At 35.3% G+C, this 18539-nt stretch overlaps 2 protein-coding genes across 3 annotated transcripts; one reads left to right on the top strand and one right to left on the bottom strand.

Annotated features, from left to right (window-relative positions):
• Nucleotides 1–86: 86 nt before the first annotated feature.
• LOC103028823 (nuclear factor 7, ovary) lies at nucleotides 87–4882 on the bottom strand. Its single transcript, XM_049485025.1, has 6 exons — nucleotides 4245–4882; nucleotides 3904–3999; nucleotides 3580–3810; nucleotides 1625–1647; nucleotides 1424–1542; nucleotides 87–1299 (listed from the first exon to the last, which is right to left on the bottom strand). Exons 1-6 carry the CDS (start codon nucleotides 4644–4646, stop codon nucleotides 767–769), a joined length of 1404 nt encoding a protein of 467 aa, XP_049340982.1. The 5' UTR covers nucleotides 4647–4882; the 3' UTR covers nucleotides 87–766.
• Nucleotides 4883–7173: 2291 nt separating this feature from the next.
• Nucleotides 7174–17622, top strand: cldn10b (claudin 10b). 2 transcript variants are annotated; one of them, XM_007260401.4, is made up of 6 exons: nucleotides 7471–7518; nucleotides 10931–11841; nucleotides 14608–14769; nucleotides 14863–14944; nucleotides 15534–15638; nucleotides 16825–17622. In XM_007260401.4, the coding sequence occupies exons 2-6, from the start codon at nucleotides 11622–11624 to the stop codon at nucleotides 16973–16975; spliced, it is 720 nt and encodes a 239-aa protein (XP_007260463.1). In that variant the 5' UTR covers nucleotides 7471–7518; nucleotides 10931–11621; the 3' UTR covers nucleotides 16976–17622. The 2 variants fall into 2 exon arrangements, with proteins under 2 accessions (XP_007260464.1, XP_007260463.1); XM_007260402.4 differs by lacking the exon at nucleotides 10931–11841 and having other exon boundaries at nucleotides 7174–7518.
• Nucleotides 17623–18539: the final 917 nt, after the last annotated feature.

The raw sequence follows: 18539 nt of genomic DNA, 5'->3' as shown, positions 1-18539 counted from the left end.
TCCAACTGTAGAGGTAACCCAGGAGCAAAAAAAAAAAAAAAATCAATAAAATATTAAGATCATTTTTTTATTGCATTTTTAAGCAGAATGTGCTGCTCTTATGTAGTTTACGTTGTGTTTACATTGTTTTCTTGAAGTTTAACACACCAAACACACAGGCTGCTGATCATCCAGACAGAAGAGTCTAAGTTTCCTAGACTGCAGAGTGTTTCAGATCTTGCTGAGGATCTCATACTTCTCTCCTGTAAGAGGGTCTCACACACATTCTCTGGATTCTTTGGTCTCCCAAAACCTTATCAGACACTCTTTACAAACACTGTGGCTACAGAGCAGAAGATCCTTCTCAGCTTTTGTCTTTGTATTTTTCACAACTGTGCTAAAGACGATGTGATAAACAATAACATAGCTTATTTACACATTGTTTACCTGCATTGTTCCCCTTTTCTGCTTTCTGTAATGCTTTAAAATGTAATATAATAATAATCACAAAAACATTAAATTCTACTAGGCCATATTAGTGTTTTTACAGCAAGCAGCTTTAATATCGACTAAGCTTTATCTTGTTCTGTGGTTCCCAACAATGGTCCTGAAGAACCTAATGCACTGCAAATTCTATTGTTTACCTGCTTTAAAACACCTATTCCACTTAATAATTAACTAGCCATACCTGAGATGAATGTGGAGTGTAGAACAGGAAAAGTCTAACATTTGCAGGACCAGGGTTGGGAATAATATTTCTAGTACACTTATTACTTTTTATTAATCACTATTTCACCAATACACTGAACTCAACTGGACTAATAGTATGGTGACAACTGCTACTGGTATTGAACACTGGCAATACTCTCTCAGTAAATTTGTGTTTGAAAGTGTGTAAGTGTGTGTTAGTGAGAGGATCAGACAATGAGAGTTTTCCTTTGTCCCAATCCAGCTGAACCCTGACTCTCTGCACTTTCTGTGATACTGAAAGTAAAGTTTCTGACTGTGGTGTAGCACGGGCTCTATATTTACCACTTTTAAACCACACATACCAAATTCCTCTCCTAGACAATATATCTCCCTGCCTCTGAGCAGATTCTGTCATCACACCCACTGACCAGCTTGTGCTGTCTTCAACTTTAACATCCCAGTAGTGTGTCCCTGAGTCAAAGCCCTCAGAACCCAAAATGCACAAATACTCATCAAATCTCTCTGGATTATCAGGAAGCTGCTGTTTTTCAGTGGTGTATCTCATACTGGTCAGATCATCAGACAGGATGAGATAAGGTGAAGCAGTGTTGGGGTCCAGAGTTACAGGAGCTAAAAAACATAATAAAACACATCCTTAATTTATTCACTATCAAAAAGTGTGTGTGTCTGAAACTGATGTCTCACAGTGAACAAATGTGTGTATTTTGGTGCAGAAAGAGAAATTAAGACTCACTAAACTGAATGATCTCCTGCATCTTCTTCCAGACTGTGAACTTCAGGTTGGCCAGATGTTTCCCCACATTGAGCAGAGCTACTGAAAGCCTCTCTGGATCCTGCAGCGTACACAGGGTTCTGGAAGAACTTTCAGAACTCAGTACTGCTGAAGCTTTGAATTTAGAATTACAGAAAAGAGCCAGAGAGATACATCTCTCACCTTTTTACTGTGGTCTTGTAGTTCTGTAACAAAATCAAGGAATATTAATGAGTTATATAATCATTCTTCTGTGTAAACATCACTTTGACACAGTGTGAATATTAGAATATATCACTCATTTTCACTCTTAAAATAAGGGGCTTTAAGGGAGCCTTAGCTATGCTGTAAAATAACTATATTGGTTCCATAAAGAACTGTCTTAAAGAGCTGTGTGAGTGTAAAGGACCATTTGTTGGACGTTTATTTTGAAAAGTGTGTGTCAGCTTGTAAAATAAGGTTGCCCCCTGACATTTAATAAGTCGAATTATCAGTTAAAAGTCTGGCAGTCGACTTGACTCTTCAAGTCAAGTAGTAAATGGCTTTTTTATTTATGAAGCAGAGACAAAAATGTACAGGTTTGTAATGTAATGTAATGTTTTACATAATAATCATAAAAAATGAAAAATATCAAGAGATCATTTGCAAACACAGAAATTCTTTAAATAAACCTTACATCTGTTTTCCAAATTAACTCCTCATATAGTATTTGCATCACTTGCATGCACCTTACAACACATGCATTTGTTTTCGAGATTGATTGTCAGAGCAGGGACATTTACTAGAAAAAAGCAACTGCTGACGGAAAATCAACAGAAACGTATAGTAAAGAGGAAAAACTATTTCACTACTGTACTTACTAGTAAAATTCTGTATCTGTACTTTTACTGAAGTATGTTTTTCTCCTAATTTCATTTTTACTTCACTATATATTTTCTATGAGTTTAATACTTTTACTCAGATACATTTTTTATGTGCTGCATCATTACTCGTTACCAGGGGTGTCACCAGTCCTTTTTAGGGGCTCACGAACCGCCAATGATAATGCGTGTATACACACGCATGTGTGTGTGTGTACTTGTGTGTGTGTGGCTAGCCAGTCAGTCAGTCATGGATATCGGGTTGATTTTCCAAAATAAAGGGCCATATAAGACAAAAAAGATAAAGAATAAATGGTATTCCATTGCTCAGTGTAAGCAGATACCCTAAAAACCCATGCTTTTGAGTAGCTTTTCACTTTTAGTTAATTAAATTAGACCAGATAACGAAACATTAGGAGGTATTTTTATATTTAAAAATTATCTCTTAATCTGCTGAAAAGTTAAAAAACTAACACATCTGCCCCTGTACATAATATTTTGTGTCTGATTTTAATCTAAATGATTCTATGTCTTCTGATGTGACACACAAATTCATTTACAGTCTATGTTTTTTTTTTTTTAAAGGGAGGACAGTGTGGCTGGGTTTGACTTGCGCTCAACACCTCTATACCTCTGATCCCAAATCTCCCCTGCTTGTTAAAATGCTAAAAATATTATGAATCATTTTAAACCCACATTATCACTGAAGCCAGAGCAGTAGATGCTCTGCACTGTCACCAGGTTTAATAAAGCTGTTCAGATGATCTTATAAGAAGTGGGCAGCAACACTATAATAAACAAAAAACTAGGATACACATAAATACACATGCGCAGTTTTCTGGCTAATTCATTTACTAATTCTAACTAGACATTATTTATCAATAATTAAATAAGGCTGTAATTCTCGTTGTTTATCATATGCAGTGTCTCTTTTATTGTTTTTTTTTATTTAAATGCTCAAAATGTAAAACTCTGTGGAGTGTAACATGATGGGTTGGTAAGTAAATTAGGTTGCAATGCAGATTTTTCATCAGATTTTTAAATGCTCAAAAATATGTTTATGTGACTTTCTTAATGAAGAGGACTTCAGAACTGAAACGTACATACTGATTTACTGATTGCTAGATAATCTATATGAGGAAAAACTTCAGATTGGACAGAGAAACATAATTTGACTAACCGAATTCAATCATGCACCGATCTCAATCATGACTTTCTACAGCACTGTAGATAAAATGATTTGGTTTAAATCAGTTAAAATAACTGATTGTTCCTTACCTGTAGTAATAAAATGTCTTCAGTTTCCATCTCCTCCTCTATGGCTTTGATTGTGTCTGAAAGTGCTGATATCTCTCTGCTCATCTTCTCAATCTTCTCCTTCATCATCTGACTCTTCTGCTTCTCTTCCTCCCTCAGTGCAGCTATCCGGACTACCTCTTCTTCTTGTAGGAACTGGTGAAGCTTCTCAAAGTCCTCCTTAATCTGCTTCTCTGTTTTTCGAGCCTGACTCTGGAAGAAAGGGGTCAATTAAATGAAATATTGATTGATTATGTAAGGATGTAGTTTCAGAATCATGATTTCAGAAGATCTTCTCTTTCTAACTTTTATATGATCTGCAGTCTGATCCCAGTTCAGTTTACACTCTTTAAAGATCTCCAGTTTCTCCTTTAAGGACTTCAGAGCAGTTCTGAGCTCCTCCTGAAACACATTAACACACTGGATGAAGGAATTCTGTATTCTCGTACTTAATTCACATAAAACTGACCTGATAAAAACAGAAGTAAATCACCAGACAGTCACAGATTACTGTGTAAGGTTTACTGTAAACACAAACCTGTTGAATGCCCTTTATATTACACATATTACATGTGATTTTTTACAGAACAATAAATTTAATACATATAGTGTTAATATGCTGTTTAACTGTTAACCATTGAATTTACCTTGCAGTCCGTTACAGCTTCATCCATGGGACAAAGTTTGTGGTTGACGTGTTTCCTTGAAGTTTGACAGACCACACACACAGGCTGTTGATCATCCAGACAGTAGAGTCTGAGTTTCTCACTGTGCAGACTGCAGAGTGTTTCAGATCCTTCTAAAGATCTCTGACTTCTCTCCTGTAAGAAGGTCTCACACAGGTTCTTTAAAACCAGGTTTCTGGGTGGATGTTCTATTGAGGATCTTCTTCTACAAACTGGACATTCTCTGGATCCTTTGGTCTCCCAAAACTTATTCAGACACTCATTACACACACTGTGGCTACAGAGGAGAAGAACAGGATCCTTGAAGATGTCACAGCACACAGGACAGGAGAAATCCTCCTCTGAGAAAGATCTGGAAGCCATTTTCTTTCCTTGCAGCTCCTTCCAGTCAGAACGCTCACTTTCACTTTTAGGTGTGTGAAAGCTCTCACACTCTGATTGTTAGATTCTCTTCAGGTCAGAAGTGTGTTTATAGATCCAGTTAGTGATCATTTAACTTCAGAGGAATTCTCCAGTTTCAGAATTCTCCATAAACCCTGAACAAAACTACAATCAGCAGCTCAAAACAACAGCCTGCAGCTCTGCCCACACCTTACCCTCAATACTTCCTTACTGTGAGCAGTTTCAGTGGGAGGAGTTTGTTGAGTTTTAGAGGAAAATGCATTTGCATATAATCTTGCACTTGAAGTCAGGCAACAATGACTATTTATAGAATAATTTATTGTGTAACATATAATAATCAAAATAACAGTACTTTAACAGTAATTAATATTGTTAAATGATTAAGTTTCAACTAATTATTAATCGACAGTAGTTAAGAAATTATTAAGCATTACAAAATTTTGATGATGTGTTGGAGTACAATGTTTTAGCAATGAAATAGTCAGACAATAGTCTAAAATTGTAATAATTAATAATGTCTTAACCAGTGTCAAATAAAAATTAGTTAAGACATTCTGCAACACGTACCGTTAATTAATGTACCCTTATTGTAACGTGGTACCAAGTATTTAGAAAAAAACACAGAGACACTTAATTCATTGTTTCTTCCAAAATCAATGTAATAATGTCTCTGCCAAGAAAAAAAATTCTAGTTTATTTCTCTGCATTGTTGTGAAGGTTTAATTGCATTCCACAACAAATTATTATTGATGTGCAGTGTTTGTTTTTCCCCTTATTTTGTATCTTGAATTTAGTGTTTTTTTCCGGTCTATTTCTTAATTGATTACCTTCTTAATTCAACCACAGTGGATGTGATAACGTATGTAGTAGTAGTTTAGCTGTAACAACTCACTATCTTTAATTGTGAGGTAAGACTATTGCTGATAACTCTCTATAAGCTCAGCAACTTTATAAACGCAGCTTACCAAGTTTTCTATTATCTATCAGTTCAGAACAAATGTATCAGAATCTCTATTATCTCATAACCTACAAAAACACCGTAAACCCATCTAACATCAGTTAAACAATAAATACAATTATTTTCTTTTTCTAATCCTTTAGCATGACATGTTTATATTTTGAAAATGTTTATAATAGCAAAGATAATATATCCATATAAATGTAAATTTCATGTACATTTCTGGCGTATTGCTATTTTGGCAACAGAAAATACAGGTGCGCCACTGACTGATGCGCACCTGGGTCTTAAAGGGAATGGCAACTGGCACACTGACTGTTTTATTTCACATTTTGCCCAATGAGTACACACCCATGAGTACATGCCTTTTGTGTGTTTTGAGCTACAGAAGGTGTACTTTATATCCTTATATGTCTTTATATTAGCAAAGACACTCACATGCCCTAAATCAAGCTGGGAGCGGTTGATAACTCGCCTATAGATTGCTTAAAAAGGGCCCCGTGTCTTATGCGGATAATGCGCCATTTTATAAAGTGTGAATCATCTCAGACTGGTTTCTTGAACATGACAATGAGTTAACTGTCCTCGAATGGCCTCCACAGTCACCAGATCTCAATCCAATAGAGCACCTTCGGGATGTGGTGTAACGGGAGATTCACATGATGGATGTGCAGCCGTCAAATCTGCAGCACCTGCGTGATTCCATCATGTTAATATGGACCAGACTCTCTGAGGAATGTTTTCAGTACCTTGTTGAATCAGTGCCACAAAGGATTAAGGCAGTTCTAAAGGCAAAAGGGGGAACCCGGTATTAGCAAGGTAGCTAATAAAGTGGCCAGTGAGTGTGTATATATATATAAATAGATAGAGCCCTCCCATTAAGCCTCCCACAGTTTAGTCTCACCTGCTCATGCAGCATTCAACTCTGAATTCTTTTTAAACGAGACACAAATTCAAGGCAGCCAACCAGATCAGGGCCGATTGAAATACATCATTCTTTTTCTAATAATTCATTTTTTAATTTATCTTATTTTATGTTATGGGGACATGTGAAGACAGACCAGGTAGCATCACAGCATGCCATGTCACTATGCTAAGAATGGTCCACCATCCAAATAAAACCTGGTTAGCAATGGCTATAAGATGGCCCCTGTCTAGTGATTGCAATTTTAGAGAAATCGAGCCGTTTAGAACAAGTCATACCACATCCACTGAGACTGAAGATCTGCTGTATCTACCTCAATGTGGATAAACAAATTCTGAAAATTATTACCTAAAGTGGAAAATCTGGGAATGAACTTTGTTGCATGTGAAAATATGAAGGATTACCCATTTGTTTTCAATGTGTTAATATTGCACCTGTTTTTTTCACAATCAATCATGCCAACGCGTCAAACGTTTCAAACTAAAGGCCGACTGTTTTAATACCTAACTGCCTGTTCACGCTCCTGTATACTTTTACTCGGGTCCACTGGGGTTTCTTATCCTTCATACTGTAAAAATAAACCAGAGCAATGTCCAGCCTTGTAAATTATCACTCAGTAACACATGTCTGGATTGTAATATCTTTGCTTGGGGCGTCTTGTTTGTTGTACATTGTCATTTTAAGATCTACAAGACTGTATGGCCACTGGCCCCTCCTGAGTATTTGCCTCTAAACGATGTCTTTCTGGCAAATTGTGGCACTGTTGGCTGGAATAGTGGGTTTGGGTGCTACCATTGGTGCCACAGTCTCCAACGACTGGAAGAGCACCAGCAGGGCTTCATCGGTCATCACGGCCACCTGGGTGTTCCAGGGGCTCTGGATGAACTGTGCTGGAAATGCTATGGGTGCTGTGCACTGCAGGCAGCACCACACCATCTTCAAACTGGACGGTAAGACAGATTGTTGGTGATTGTGCATTTTGCCACTGTAAACTCTATTTAATGTTTATGATTACAAAGCTTTAAAGAATTATTGTAACAGATACCATAGGAAAAACATTTTTTGCTTCCATAAAGAACCTTTGTAGCACCTGTATTTTTAAGAGTGTACTTTGTACACCTATTTCAGAATGGTGAACAAGTCTTTCACTTTTTTGGTTAATGAGATCTGTAAGGGTGGTTCTTCACATTCTGGTCTTTTTACAAGAAAGCTTTTCCATGGAATCAAAAGGGGTTATTCTATGTCCTCACTCAAAGAACTTTAGACTGTGGCAGAGTGCAGAAAACATTATTATTCATTCATTTATTAAACATTATATATCAGTTGTCACTGATCCAGTAAGAATAACCGGATTTATTAAAAGAGGCAATTTGATCTAAACAGGAAACTCAACATAAGATTATGTAGTATTTTTCAGTGTGGGTTCAAGCCTCATTAGTTTTAACTCAGTTTCACCAGTCAGACCAGTTTTTCTTTTGTGGTCCTGTCATCATTCTTGGGATTAGAATGAACAAAAGTGTAGTCAGTCAAGAAAGCTTACATATTCCTAAACCCAACTTAAACCTAACAAGCTGAAACTGTGTAGCAGTTGTACAAACAGGTCTGTTGTATGTAAAACTGCATATTAATAATCATTTTGTACAATTAAATGGGATCAGTATGTTTTGAAAGCTGTTTTTTTTTTAAATATGTTTTACTGTCACTGGAACGTGTGCACGTAACTAATAACTAGTGATGCCCAAGTTCACACAGTAAGGCATATACATGCGTTTTTATTCATTAATTTGATCAAGTTTGGCCCCAAATTCGTCTTTAAATCAAATAATACTGTTGTGATTTATCTGATAATAATAATATTTAACAAACTGAAAAGCTTTCCTGTTTTTTATATTATTAGCTCAAATGCCAAGTTGATATATTCACAATTACCTAGAATATTTTGTGTGAAAATGAACACTGGAACAAAATCCTTAGAACCTTCGACCCTGTGTTACATTATATAATATAATATTATCAATTATGACTGCGTATGTAATCTAAAGAAAGGGTGTTGACATGGCAACACTGCATGAATAATACACTTTAATCCAATGACTAATCCAGTGTGTAATGTTTTACCCAACAGACCAGGTCACTCTGTTACCCAGTCACTGGGCTACTTAGAGCACTCAGAATAAAAATGAATACACTGTGTGTGCAGCTTCCTGTTTCTATTTATTTACTTCTTTGCATAATTAATTGGCACATTACAATTTGTAAAAATACAAATGGTTGATTCTGTGAATCGAAGCCCTTTAATTCCCACAACCTCACTTCAAAAAATGTTTAATTAATAGAAACCACAACATACAGTTTAAAGTAATTATGTAAAAGAATAATTTCTTCACATTATGATGTAAAACAAACATTTAAAAATTACATTGTTTTGAAAAAAATGTGTTGTCTAGTTTTACACAGCCAAACATATTTGCATGTTTTAATGAACATCATACAAATAAAACTTTAATGCATTTTTTGCAGCCAATCTATTTATGTGTTTCTCAGTTTTAAATAAATATATACATATATATGTATATATAGTGCTCACTGCCTGGAGAAAGATTACATATGCTCTCAGGACTGAAACTAGTCACTAAAGCGAATTGTTAACGTAAATGGCTGCAGCACCCTCTTGTGGTACTGTACCATATCTGCACTGCCGCACACATTCTCATTTTTTTTCTGAAATCAAGGGTATTACAAAGAGACCATTTTCCTTTGAAAGGGTTAATGTTAGTGTTGGAGTTCAATAAAGGACTTGCCAAGCTGGCAGAAGTAATTAAACTATACAACCGCCAATCAGAAACATTTGGGACTGTATGGAAAAAAAATCCAAAAATATATATACTCTTATGTACTTTTATTTCACTTTTATTTCACTTTTATTTCACTTTTATTACTTTTATATACAGTAGAAACCAAATATATTTTACATTTTATCTGATCAATTTCATTTAATTTGTAATATATTGTTTAAAACAATTATGTAATTTCAAAAAGGTAATGTCAACAGGTGACTGTTATCATAATTTGTTACAAAAGCAGTATCTAGAAAAGTTTTAATGTTTGAGGCACAAAAATGGGCAGATGATTTTAGGTTTGTTAACAAACACGTGAAAATTGTTGAAATGTTTAAAAACAATGTTCTTTAGAAAAATACTGGAAAAGGAAAAAAAAAATCCAATGGAATTTCAGAGTGTAAAGGACCAGTGATCTCCTATCCCGAAGACAGCACTGCATTAAAAAACATCAGTCAGCATTAGCTAATAGAACCACATGGACAAGGGATTGCTTTGCCAATCCTTAATCAATTGCATCAGCATTCACATTAACCATGTCCAAGTGCGGTGTTGACTCCTCTGTGCTCAGAGGCATCTGGGATCAACTATCACACATTGGAAATTTGTGTACTGTGGTCAGATGGTCAGTATTCCAGAACTTTTTCGTAAGAAATGGACACCAAGCCCTCAGCAAACATAAAGTTTCTTTAAAGAAACCTGACAGTTTTCCGTTGTCTAATGGAACAGTGTGCCCTTTATGTTGCTTCCAGCAAATCAAAAAACAACTGTGCTGTTTGAGGAAAACGTTAAATTTATGACTTTTTAAGGCTAACTTGTTACTATCCAAAGGAAAATATGCATTTTCCTCTGAACTCAGTGAAGCTAATTTGGCACTTTCCAATGATGTAATAGAGCTAATGAATGACCTGAAAGCACTAACCTTCAGGGAAAAGGACACTGTGCTAATTATATGCACACTCTACTCATATTTAATGACTCATATATTAAGATTTGACAAATCACTGTGGTAAATATCAGAATAAGACAAATCACTGCGTTATTATGACTGATCAACAGTTGTAAAATAAACATATATTTATTTATTTTATTTTGGGTGACTTTTTACCTTTTTGTATAGAAATTCTTTGCCTGTTTTTGTTTAAGATGATTTTACTTTGTTTGACTAATGGAAGACATTCTGTTTAAATAATGGTAAATTAAAAGTGACCCTAGAGTCTTTTCACCTAAACTGAGTTGTTACAGAAATAATAGAACATTTAGAGCCATATATATATATATATATATATATATATTTGCATTTACTCAAGTTGGGGTCTAAAGGGAGTACTTTTACTTTGATCTTGTATGCATTTGAATACGGTTATGGTATATATTTAGTCTGATTAGTTTTTGTTTCACACTGCAGTTTTGTAAGCAAGCTGATAAACTTTCCCCTGTCATGTCATCACCTATGTGGGCTGTATCTCCCTATTGGTTTGTAGAAGGGCATGCATTTTACCAATTTGACAAGGTGCCTTTTCAGGTGTAGTGTCGAATCCAGCCTTTCTGCCAAAGAATGACTCTGTTGAAGTGAACGTGCATCACCGAGCCGAATGAACAGATTACCAAAAACTCCTTCTATTTATGTAAGTCAGTGGAAGTGAAAACTTCTTCTCGAACTATGCAATTAATTATGTAATTACATATAAATATCAGAGTGCAGGAAAATATATAAAAACAAGCTTTTATATACACCTAAACCTTTTCCACTTGTCTACTGCCCCAATTCTTGTCAAACAGTCATTAATAGTTAATGAGGGACTTTTTTCATTTGCTAATTTTAACCCTTTTCAGAAGTTTCTACATTCAAGAATGTTTTCCTCTCTTCTCTTCTCATTTTAAATTGAGTTAACTCACATTAAATTAATTCACATAACATACCATTGGTTGAAAAATGAATGTGCCATAGTTTGTTATTCCAACACACACACACACACACACACACACACCAGAGTATGCTCAGTTTGAAACCAAGCTGACATTGTCATAAGGGGCAGGGCAGGGTACATGTTTGAAGATGGTGACGACTAAGGCTAAAAACCCTCCCCACAGCCAGTGTAGAATATATTAACCATCTGCTCATGCATGATCAGCTTGGGATACACCCGAAAGAACCTCAAGGAACCCTGTGAAGAATGAAGGTTTGACTACAAAGAGCAAGCTTTGGAGGAACAATGAGTAACATGGTGATAGAGATAACAGCCTTTGTGGTGGCCACAGCAGGCTGGGTGCTGGTGTCCTCCACCATACCAACAGACTACTGGAAAGTGTCTTCAATTGATGGCACGGTTATAACCACAGCAACCTACTGGTCCAATCTGTGGAAGACTTGTGTGACCGATTCTACCGGAGTTTCCAACTGCAAGGACTTCCCTTCCATGCTCGCTCTGGACGGTCAGACGGCTTATTTCTTTACAGTTAAAAGAGGAGTGCATTAAATTGACCAGCGTGTCCAGTGTTGTACGATACAGTGCATTAAAGCACTGGCTGCTAAAGATAAGTTTAGCAGTTTATTGATGTTGTAGTTGTGGGAATTAAATTAAATGCACACTGGAATCTAGTCAGTTTAATGCAACACCTTTTCTATTTTTTGTGACAGATTTCATAGATAGAGAGAACGAGTGTGATAGAGAACAAGAAAGTAGAACTTGAAGGTAACTAACTGTACCTTAGAAACATTCAATTAATCTATCTCAACAGCGTATCCAGTTTAAGCTTGTTGTCAAACTTGTCAAGCTGGTTAAACAGATTAGTTATCGACCAGAATAAGGATTTTTATTTAGTTTGATGGAGTATGATAAACTTGCTGGTCAACCAGCATGACCAGTCTGACCCAGCTGGTGAACCAGCATGACCAAGCTAGTCAACCAGCATGACCAAGATACAGTGGTGCTTAAAAATTTGTGAAACCTTTACAATGTTATATATTTCTGCATAAATATGACCTAAAACATAATCAGGATAAGAGAACCCAGTTAAAATAATGAGACAAAATATTATACTTGATCATTTTTTAATTGAGAAAAAAATTATCCAATATTACACATTTGTAGGTGGCAAAAATATGTGACTCTCTAGAATTAGCAGTTTAAAGGTGTAATTAGAGAACTGGACGCAATCAATCAACAATCAGACAAGTTATATACAAATGGAAGGAATTCAAGACCATTCTTATCCTCCTCAGGAGACAGTCGACCAACAAATATCACTCCGAAAGCAAGGCACATAATAGTTGGCAAGGTCACAAAGGACCCCAGGGTAAATGAAGGCCTCTCTCACATAGGCTAATGTTAATGTTCATCAGCCCACCATCAGAAAAACACTAAACAACAAGAGTGTGCATAGCAGGGTTGGAAAGAGAAAGCCACTGTTCTCCAAAAGGAACATTGCTGCTCGCCTGCAGTTTGCTGAAGATCACATAAACAAGCCAGAAGACTATTGGAAATAGGACAGAGTAGGACAAAATAGACTTTGGTTTAAATAAAAAGTGTTATGTTTGGAAAAAAGGAAAACACTGCATTCCAGCATTATCACATAGTTTGAGATTTTTTTGCTGCATATGCGCCAGGAGGGCTTGCTTTCAAGGTAGAACAATCAATTATATTAGAAAATTAGGAAAATGTCAGGACATCTGTTTATGAATTGAATCTCAAGAGATTCAATTCATGGGTCATGCAGTAAGACAATGACCCTAAGCACACAAGACTACTAAAGAATGGTTGAAGAAGAATAAAGTTAGTGTTTTATAATGGTTAAGTCAAAGTCCTGACCTTAATCCAATCCAAATGTTATGGAATAACCTGAAGTGAGCAGTTAATGTGAAGAAACCCACCAAGTTGAAGCTGTTCTCTATGGAGGGAATTTCTCCAAGCTGGTGTGCAGGACTGATCAACAGTTTAATCAACAGTGAGCTGAAAAGCAGTTATACTGAAAGCAAAGGTTTATATACTTTGCCACTCACAAATACGTAATGCTGGATAATTTTTCTCAATTAATGACCAAGTATGATATTTTTGTCTTATTTATTTTAGTGGTTTCTTCTCATCTACTTTTAGGACTTCTGATTTCGATTGATTATATATAATACAGAAAATCGTAATAAGGGTTCATAAACTTTCAAGCATCGCTGTAATCAACCAGCATGACTGGCCTGACCAAACAGATCAGCCAGCTAGTTTACCAGTTAGAGGTATGTATTCCAGTAATGGGAGTCTTCCTAGCTTTCCTTGCAGCTGAATCATGAACATTTTCTTTTAATTAAAACTCATCTACTTTTCTCTGCAGTGAGATTGGGGTCACTAGTTTCGGCACCTTTTGCCCCTCTTTGCATCTGCCTAATTCCTGGAAGCATCTCTCCAGGCCTCAGATAGATCAACATAATTTCACGGCCCAGTTAAGGAACAGTTATTTCATCCCAAACCTGTTAATGTTTAGCAACATTTTTCAGCAATTTAATGTGATCTTTCCATGAGCTCCGGGCTATTTAGCACATATTTGTTTGAAATTGTTAACTATCAAGCTTTTACTAGCCTGTAAATCACCTCTCTGTTTACCGTACAGCACTTTCCAATCTGATAGTTTATACAATACACAAACATAACATAAAGCTGCACCATTTGCTAATTATGGCCGCAAAAATCTTGGAAGTGTAGGGTTGACATTTAACTGTGATGAAAATTTAATTGATTGCAATGCAGAGCAGCAGCAGGTATTCTAATCAGCACCCAACGTTTTTTACTCTGTCACTGTCTGGTGAGGAAAAAAAATAATCAGCCAATATCCATGCTCTACTGTCCAGAAAAGTTTGGGCTCATTGTGGTGAGGATTTGATTGTATTTAGCCAAAAAAACATTAATAAGGTCAGGATGTAAAATAATTGTCACCCCACCCCATCCCTAATAACCAAATTCATGCCAAAATTAATGATTGGAGGTCCATACTTCAATTAGTGTTATTAGTGTTAATATATATACATTTGAATACATTAAAGAAACAGTTACTAAACAAAAGCAGGATAAACTCTTTTAAATACCCTTAATTTCAGAAGAATCAATACATTAGTAGGTCTTCTAAGAAGTTTGTCAATATAATTTATGTAAAAGCAAATAGTTTCACATTAAAAAGAAACTTATGGATGAAATCTTCTTAAATTTATAACAGGTTACATCCAGGTGTGCCGAGGGCTGATGATCGCAGCTATCTGTCTTGGGTTCTTTGCGACAGCCTGTGCCCTGGTGGGAATGAAATGCACCAAAATTGGTGGAAGTGATCTGATTAAAGCCAGGATTGCATTCTTTGCCGGATTTCAGTTCTTTATCAGTGGTCAGTATTCTTCTTTTAGTTGAAGTTTAACTACTGGGATTAATATTGTGGTTTGAAGTTTGAAGATCTCATTATTTTTCAACCCAATTCCAGGTCTTTGCTCCTTGAGTGCCTGCTCTCTTTATGCCCATAGGATCACGTCCGAGTTCTTTGACCCAATGTTCATGGCACAAAAGTATGTTCACAATCATTATTATTTTACTGATGAGCATGAGTAATTAACTCACATTGTTCTGGATATTTAACCATATAGTTTACCTGTAAAATCCATTAGTGTACTTACAATTACTCAATTATGGGGTAATTGTGGCAATTCTCTATTTCACAGGGGCCCATGTTTAAGTTTATCCCTGTCTGTGTTGATCATGTGTGTGCTTTTGTCCTTTGTTCTCTGAGTAATTACGGGCTAAATTACCTACTGCTTTTCACTGAACTCAGCAGGTTGTCCGTTAATTTTAGTCTCACACAGATTCATATGTCCCCCAGAGGATATTAACCCAGATAAACATAACTTTAGTTTCATAGGCCCTACAATATAACTCTGAGGGACTTCACAAGATACTTAATAAATTTACCAAATATATTTACAATACTTTATGCATTAGGATTAATAACTGAATATTGCAGTTCTGTTACATACACATTTGACTGGTATGAAACTGAGTTATGTGAGAAAAAAAAACTCATAATGCCCATTAGTGTATCATATAAACTAAAGCAGACTGAGGAGTCATTTTGAGATTAACACCTATGCTTCTTCTCAGGTATGAACTGGGGGCTGCTCTGTTCATTGGCTGGGGGGGATCAGCACTGTGTATCCTGGGAGGGCTTGTGTTCTTCTTATCGCTGTCTGAGGGCTTCAGTAAAAGGTAATAAAGAGAAAAACATCTGTATCTCTATGTACTGTAAATTAATTTAATACAACACAGTTGTTTAGTTCTTGTATGAGGTAGAATTTGCAGGTAATGCGAGTATAATGAAATATTTCTGTATCTCTAAAAAAGGTGGTTCTTTAAATATTTGTTGGGAAAGACAAAGAAAAAAACTATTCAAAGAACCATCTAAAATAACCATCCATAAGTTTTGAAAATTAACACATTCACATCTTTCACACAAGAGCGTAAGAGTCTGTGAAGCTCTGTAATTTATTCAATCAAAGTTTTCCCTATTTTCCACATTGCATAAATGTGTTAAATTCAGGTCAGCCAATTAGAGCTCTTTTGCCATGGTCAAATACAAATGAGCATCAAGATTGTGGCAGAACAGTTCATCTTGTTAGTGGCACGACATAAAAGCTTATGACAAGCAACATGCTGATTATATAAATGTGGATGTTTTAAAAGAATATTTGGTAGAGTAGCAGTAAATATCTGGGGAATGATGGTGAGAACTTTACAAATACTTGTAAAGTCTATGTAGATGTGTGTATATTTGTTTATTGAGGTGCATCCTAATCTATTTACTGTATGTCCAGAAAGAACCGTAAACTTTAATTTTCCTCACCAATAAGCACTCATGTGGAGGAGAGAAATTACAGACACAGATCAGAGAAAAAAAAGAAAACAATAAAAATATATGAGAACTATGGAGTAAAAAACAAAGATTTTTTGGGGGATTTGGTATGGAGTTTATACTACATTGCACTTGCTTTTTCCATCATGATTGGTTTAAAATGGACTCAATTTGTAACTGGCTCTTTGCCTGTTCAAGTTGTTTTTTTGTATGTTAAAGAACAATATATATGGTTCTTTACAGCACTAAACAATTCCAAATACTTCTTTGGGTGGTTTATACAACACCTAACAGCTCTGTTGCTGCTATCCAACAGAGGTCAACAGTTGTTTTTTGGTTTACATATTATTTAAACTTTAATACATGCCTGCATAAATAATTAAATAATTGTAACAAATGTTTATTTATATTCAACTTACATTCTCAGCTAATGCTTTTAAGCCAGTACTATTTTTCTGATAGTTTTAATGTAGAAAATTCATATACATTATCACTAGACTAAATCATTCTCTTTTCTTCCCCTTCTCTTTTTCTTTCCTCTAGCCAAAGCAATGCTGACAGGAGACGATATGTTTATAGTGCCTCTTATATCTCCTCTCATGGCAAGTCACAAGCCCAGCTGGCTAACGGCAAAAGACCCCCACCAGACTACAGCAGCCCCTCACAACAGTTTGATAAAAATGCCTATGTATGACCACCAGTGGAAAAAAACAACACCAGACACATTTCTGCCATTGTAATTTAAATAATTATTCAATTAGAAAACTGTTACTGAGACACAAGAATCCTAAAGTTATATTACATAATGTATGCACCTTATATATTATGTATTTGTAATAATGTGCATCTTGTTGTTTTTCTTACATTGAGTCACAGAAAGTAAAAGTTTCTGTGAAAATAAGTTATAATTTTCAGATGCTTTTATAAATGCAGCCCTGGTGCCATTTTAAAAATGTGTCTTTCAGACAAATTACTGAAATTCACTAATAGATTATTTTCGAAGATGCTGGTCTCCAACAGAGTGCATTTTTTTACATATTTATCTGTATATTAGCACCACATACTGTGTATATAAAATGTACTGTAAATGTATTCTCTTAAAATTATTTGGTATAAATTGTGTTTCCAGTGCCAGTGCCAAAATCTTTGAGCGATGATCAATAATGTAAACATTCTTAATGCACAGTTGTTGCACAGGTATTGTTATTCATGTTGGTATTAGTTGAATAGTATTATTTAATCTATAAAAATATTTTATAACATTTTATATGTTTTTTCATTATTTTTCTTCTCTGTTTTTCTCTCTCTTTCTGATTTTCTCATTAAAAAACTAAACACCTATGACTGCATTCCTTTCACGTTCGAAGCACTTAACAGTAGATCATTAACTTCCTCAGCAGCACGTTTCACCTGTAAATCATTAGCGATGTGATCTCCAAACTGCTAGTAGGCAAGTAGAGCCAAGAAAGCCATCAGTGAAGAACTCATTATTTTCCACTGAGGTTTTATAATAGTTTTTAATATTTCTGTAATTTATCTTTATTTATCTATGAATAGATGCAAAGATACAGCACACCTGTAAAATGAGAAGTTAACTTAATCTGAAGAACAAGATTAAATTAGACTAGATTTCTAAATGACTTCTTTACTGTGCAGGAAGTCTTATTTGATATGACCTTTTTTCTGCACAATTAGTAATAATTGCATTATTAAAATTGTATTTATTTTTTCTCTGCAAGTAAAAATTTTGTCTTTTGACGCATAGAAGACAGTAGAAGCCTTAAGACAGAGTATCACAGTCTTTCTACCATCATGTTACTTAACTTAGAAATTAGGAAATTATTTTTTGTCTTTTGTTCATGATATTAAGTGTATAGTAAAGAAAAAATCAAGTTGGATTCAAAACATTTTATTTCTGATATGTGTCTCGTATAAATGAGCTTTGAGGTTAAAGGCTAGTAAAACTCAAGCACAATGATCTAAAATATATCAGAAAGCCTCTTCTGGACAGTAGTGACTGTTAATTCAAACTCAGGCTGTTTGAAGGGCAAAGGCAGAGAATTTAAAATAGCAGCTAGTGCACAACCTAGTGGCCTGTGAATTCTTGAGCAAGTGTGGGCAAAACTAAAAGATAGATTAAATTAATTCAAGTTTTAAAATGAGAATGACATCATTGATAACAGTTTATTTTGTCTTGTACTTTGTACTTGTACTGTACTGTACTGCTTATCCCAATGAATCCAGTTTTGTGCACTTCA

Source organism: Astyanax mexicanus, chromosome 11 (assembly GCF_023375975.1).
Source record: "Astyanax mexicanus isolate ESR-SI-001 chromosome 11, AstMex3_surface, whole genome shotgun sequence".
Taxonomy (NCBI): Eukaryota; Metazoa; Chordata; class Actinopteri; order Characiformes; family Acestrorhamphidae; genus Astyanax; species Astyanax mexicanus.
This window is presented reverse-complemented; position numbering and strand designations above follow the sequence as displayed.

Coding starts and splice junctions, on each gene's coding strand:
- LOC103028823 (XM_049485025.1), bottom strand. CDS start 4,646: ATGGCTTCCAGATCTTTCTCAGAGGAGGATTTCTCCTGTCCTGTGTGC. Junction 4,000..4,244: donor AAGCTGTAACGGACTGCAAG/GTAAATTCAATG, acceptor AATGTGTTTCAG/GAGGAGCTCAGAACTGCTCT. Junction 3,811..3,903: donor AGACTGCAGATCATATAAAA/GTTAGAAAGAGA, acceptor CCTTTCTTCCAG/AGTCAGGCTCGAAAAACAGA.
- cldn10b (XM_007260401.4), top strand. CDS start 11,622: ATGAGTAACATGGTGATAGAGATAACAGCCTTTGTGGTGGCCACAGCA. Junction 14,945..15,533: donor CCAATGTTCATGGCACAAAA/GTATGTTCACAA, acceptor GCTTCTTCTCAG/GTATGAACTGGGGGCTGCTC. Junction 15,639..16,824: donor TCTGAGGGCTTCAGTAAAAG/GTAATAAAGAGA, acceptor TCTTTCCTCTAG/CCAAAGCAATGCTGACAGGA.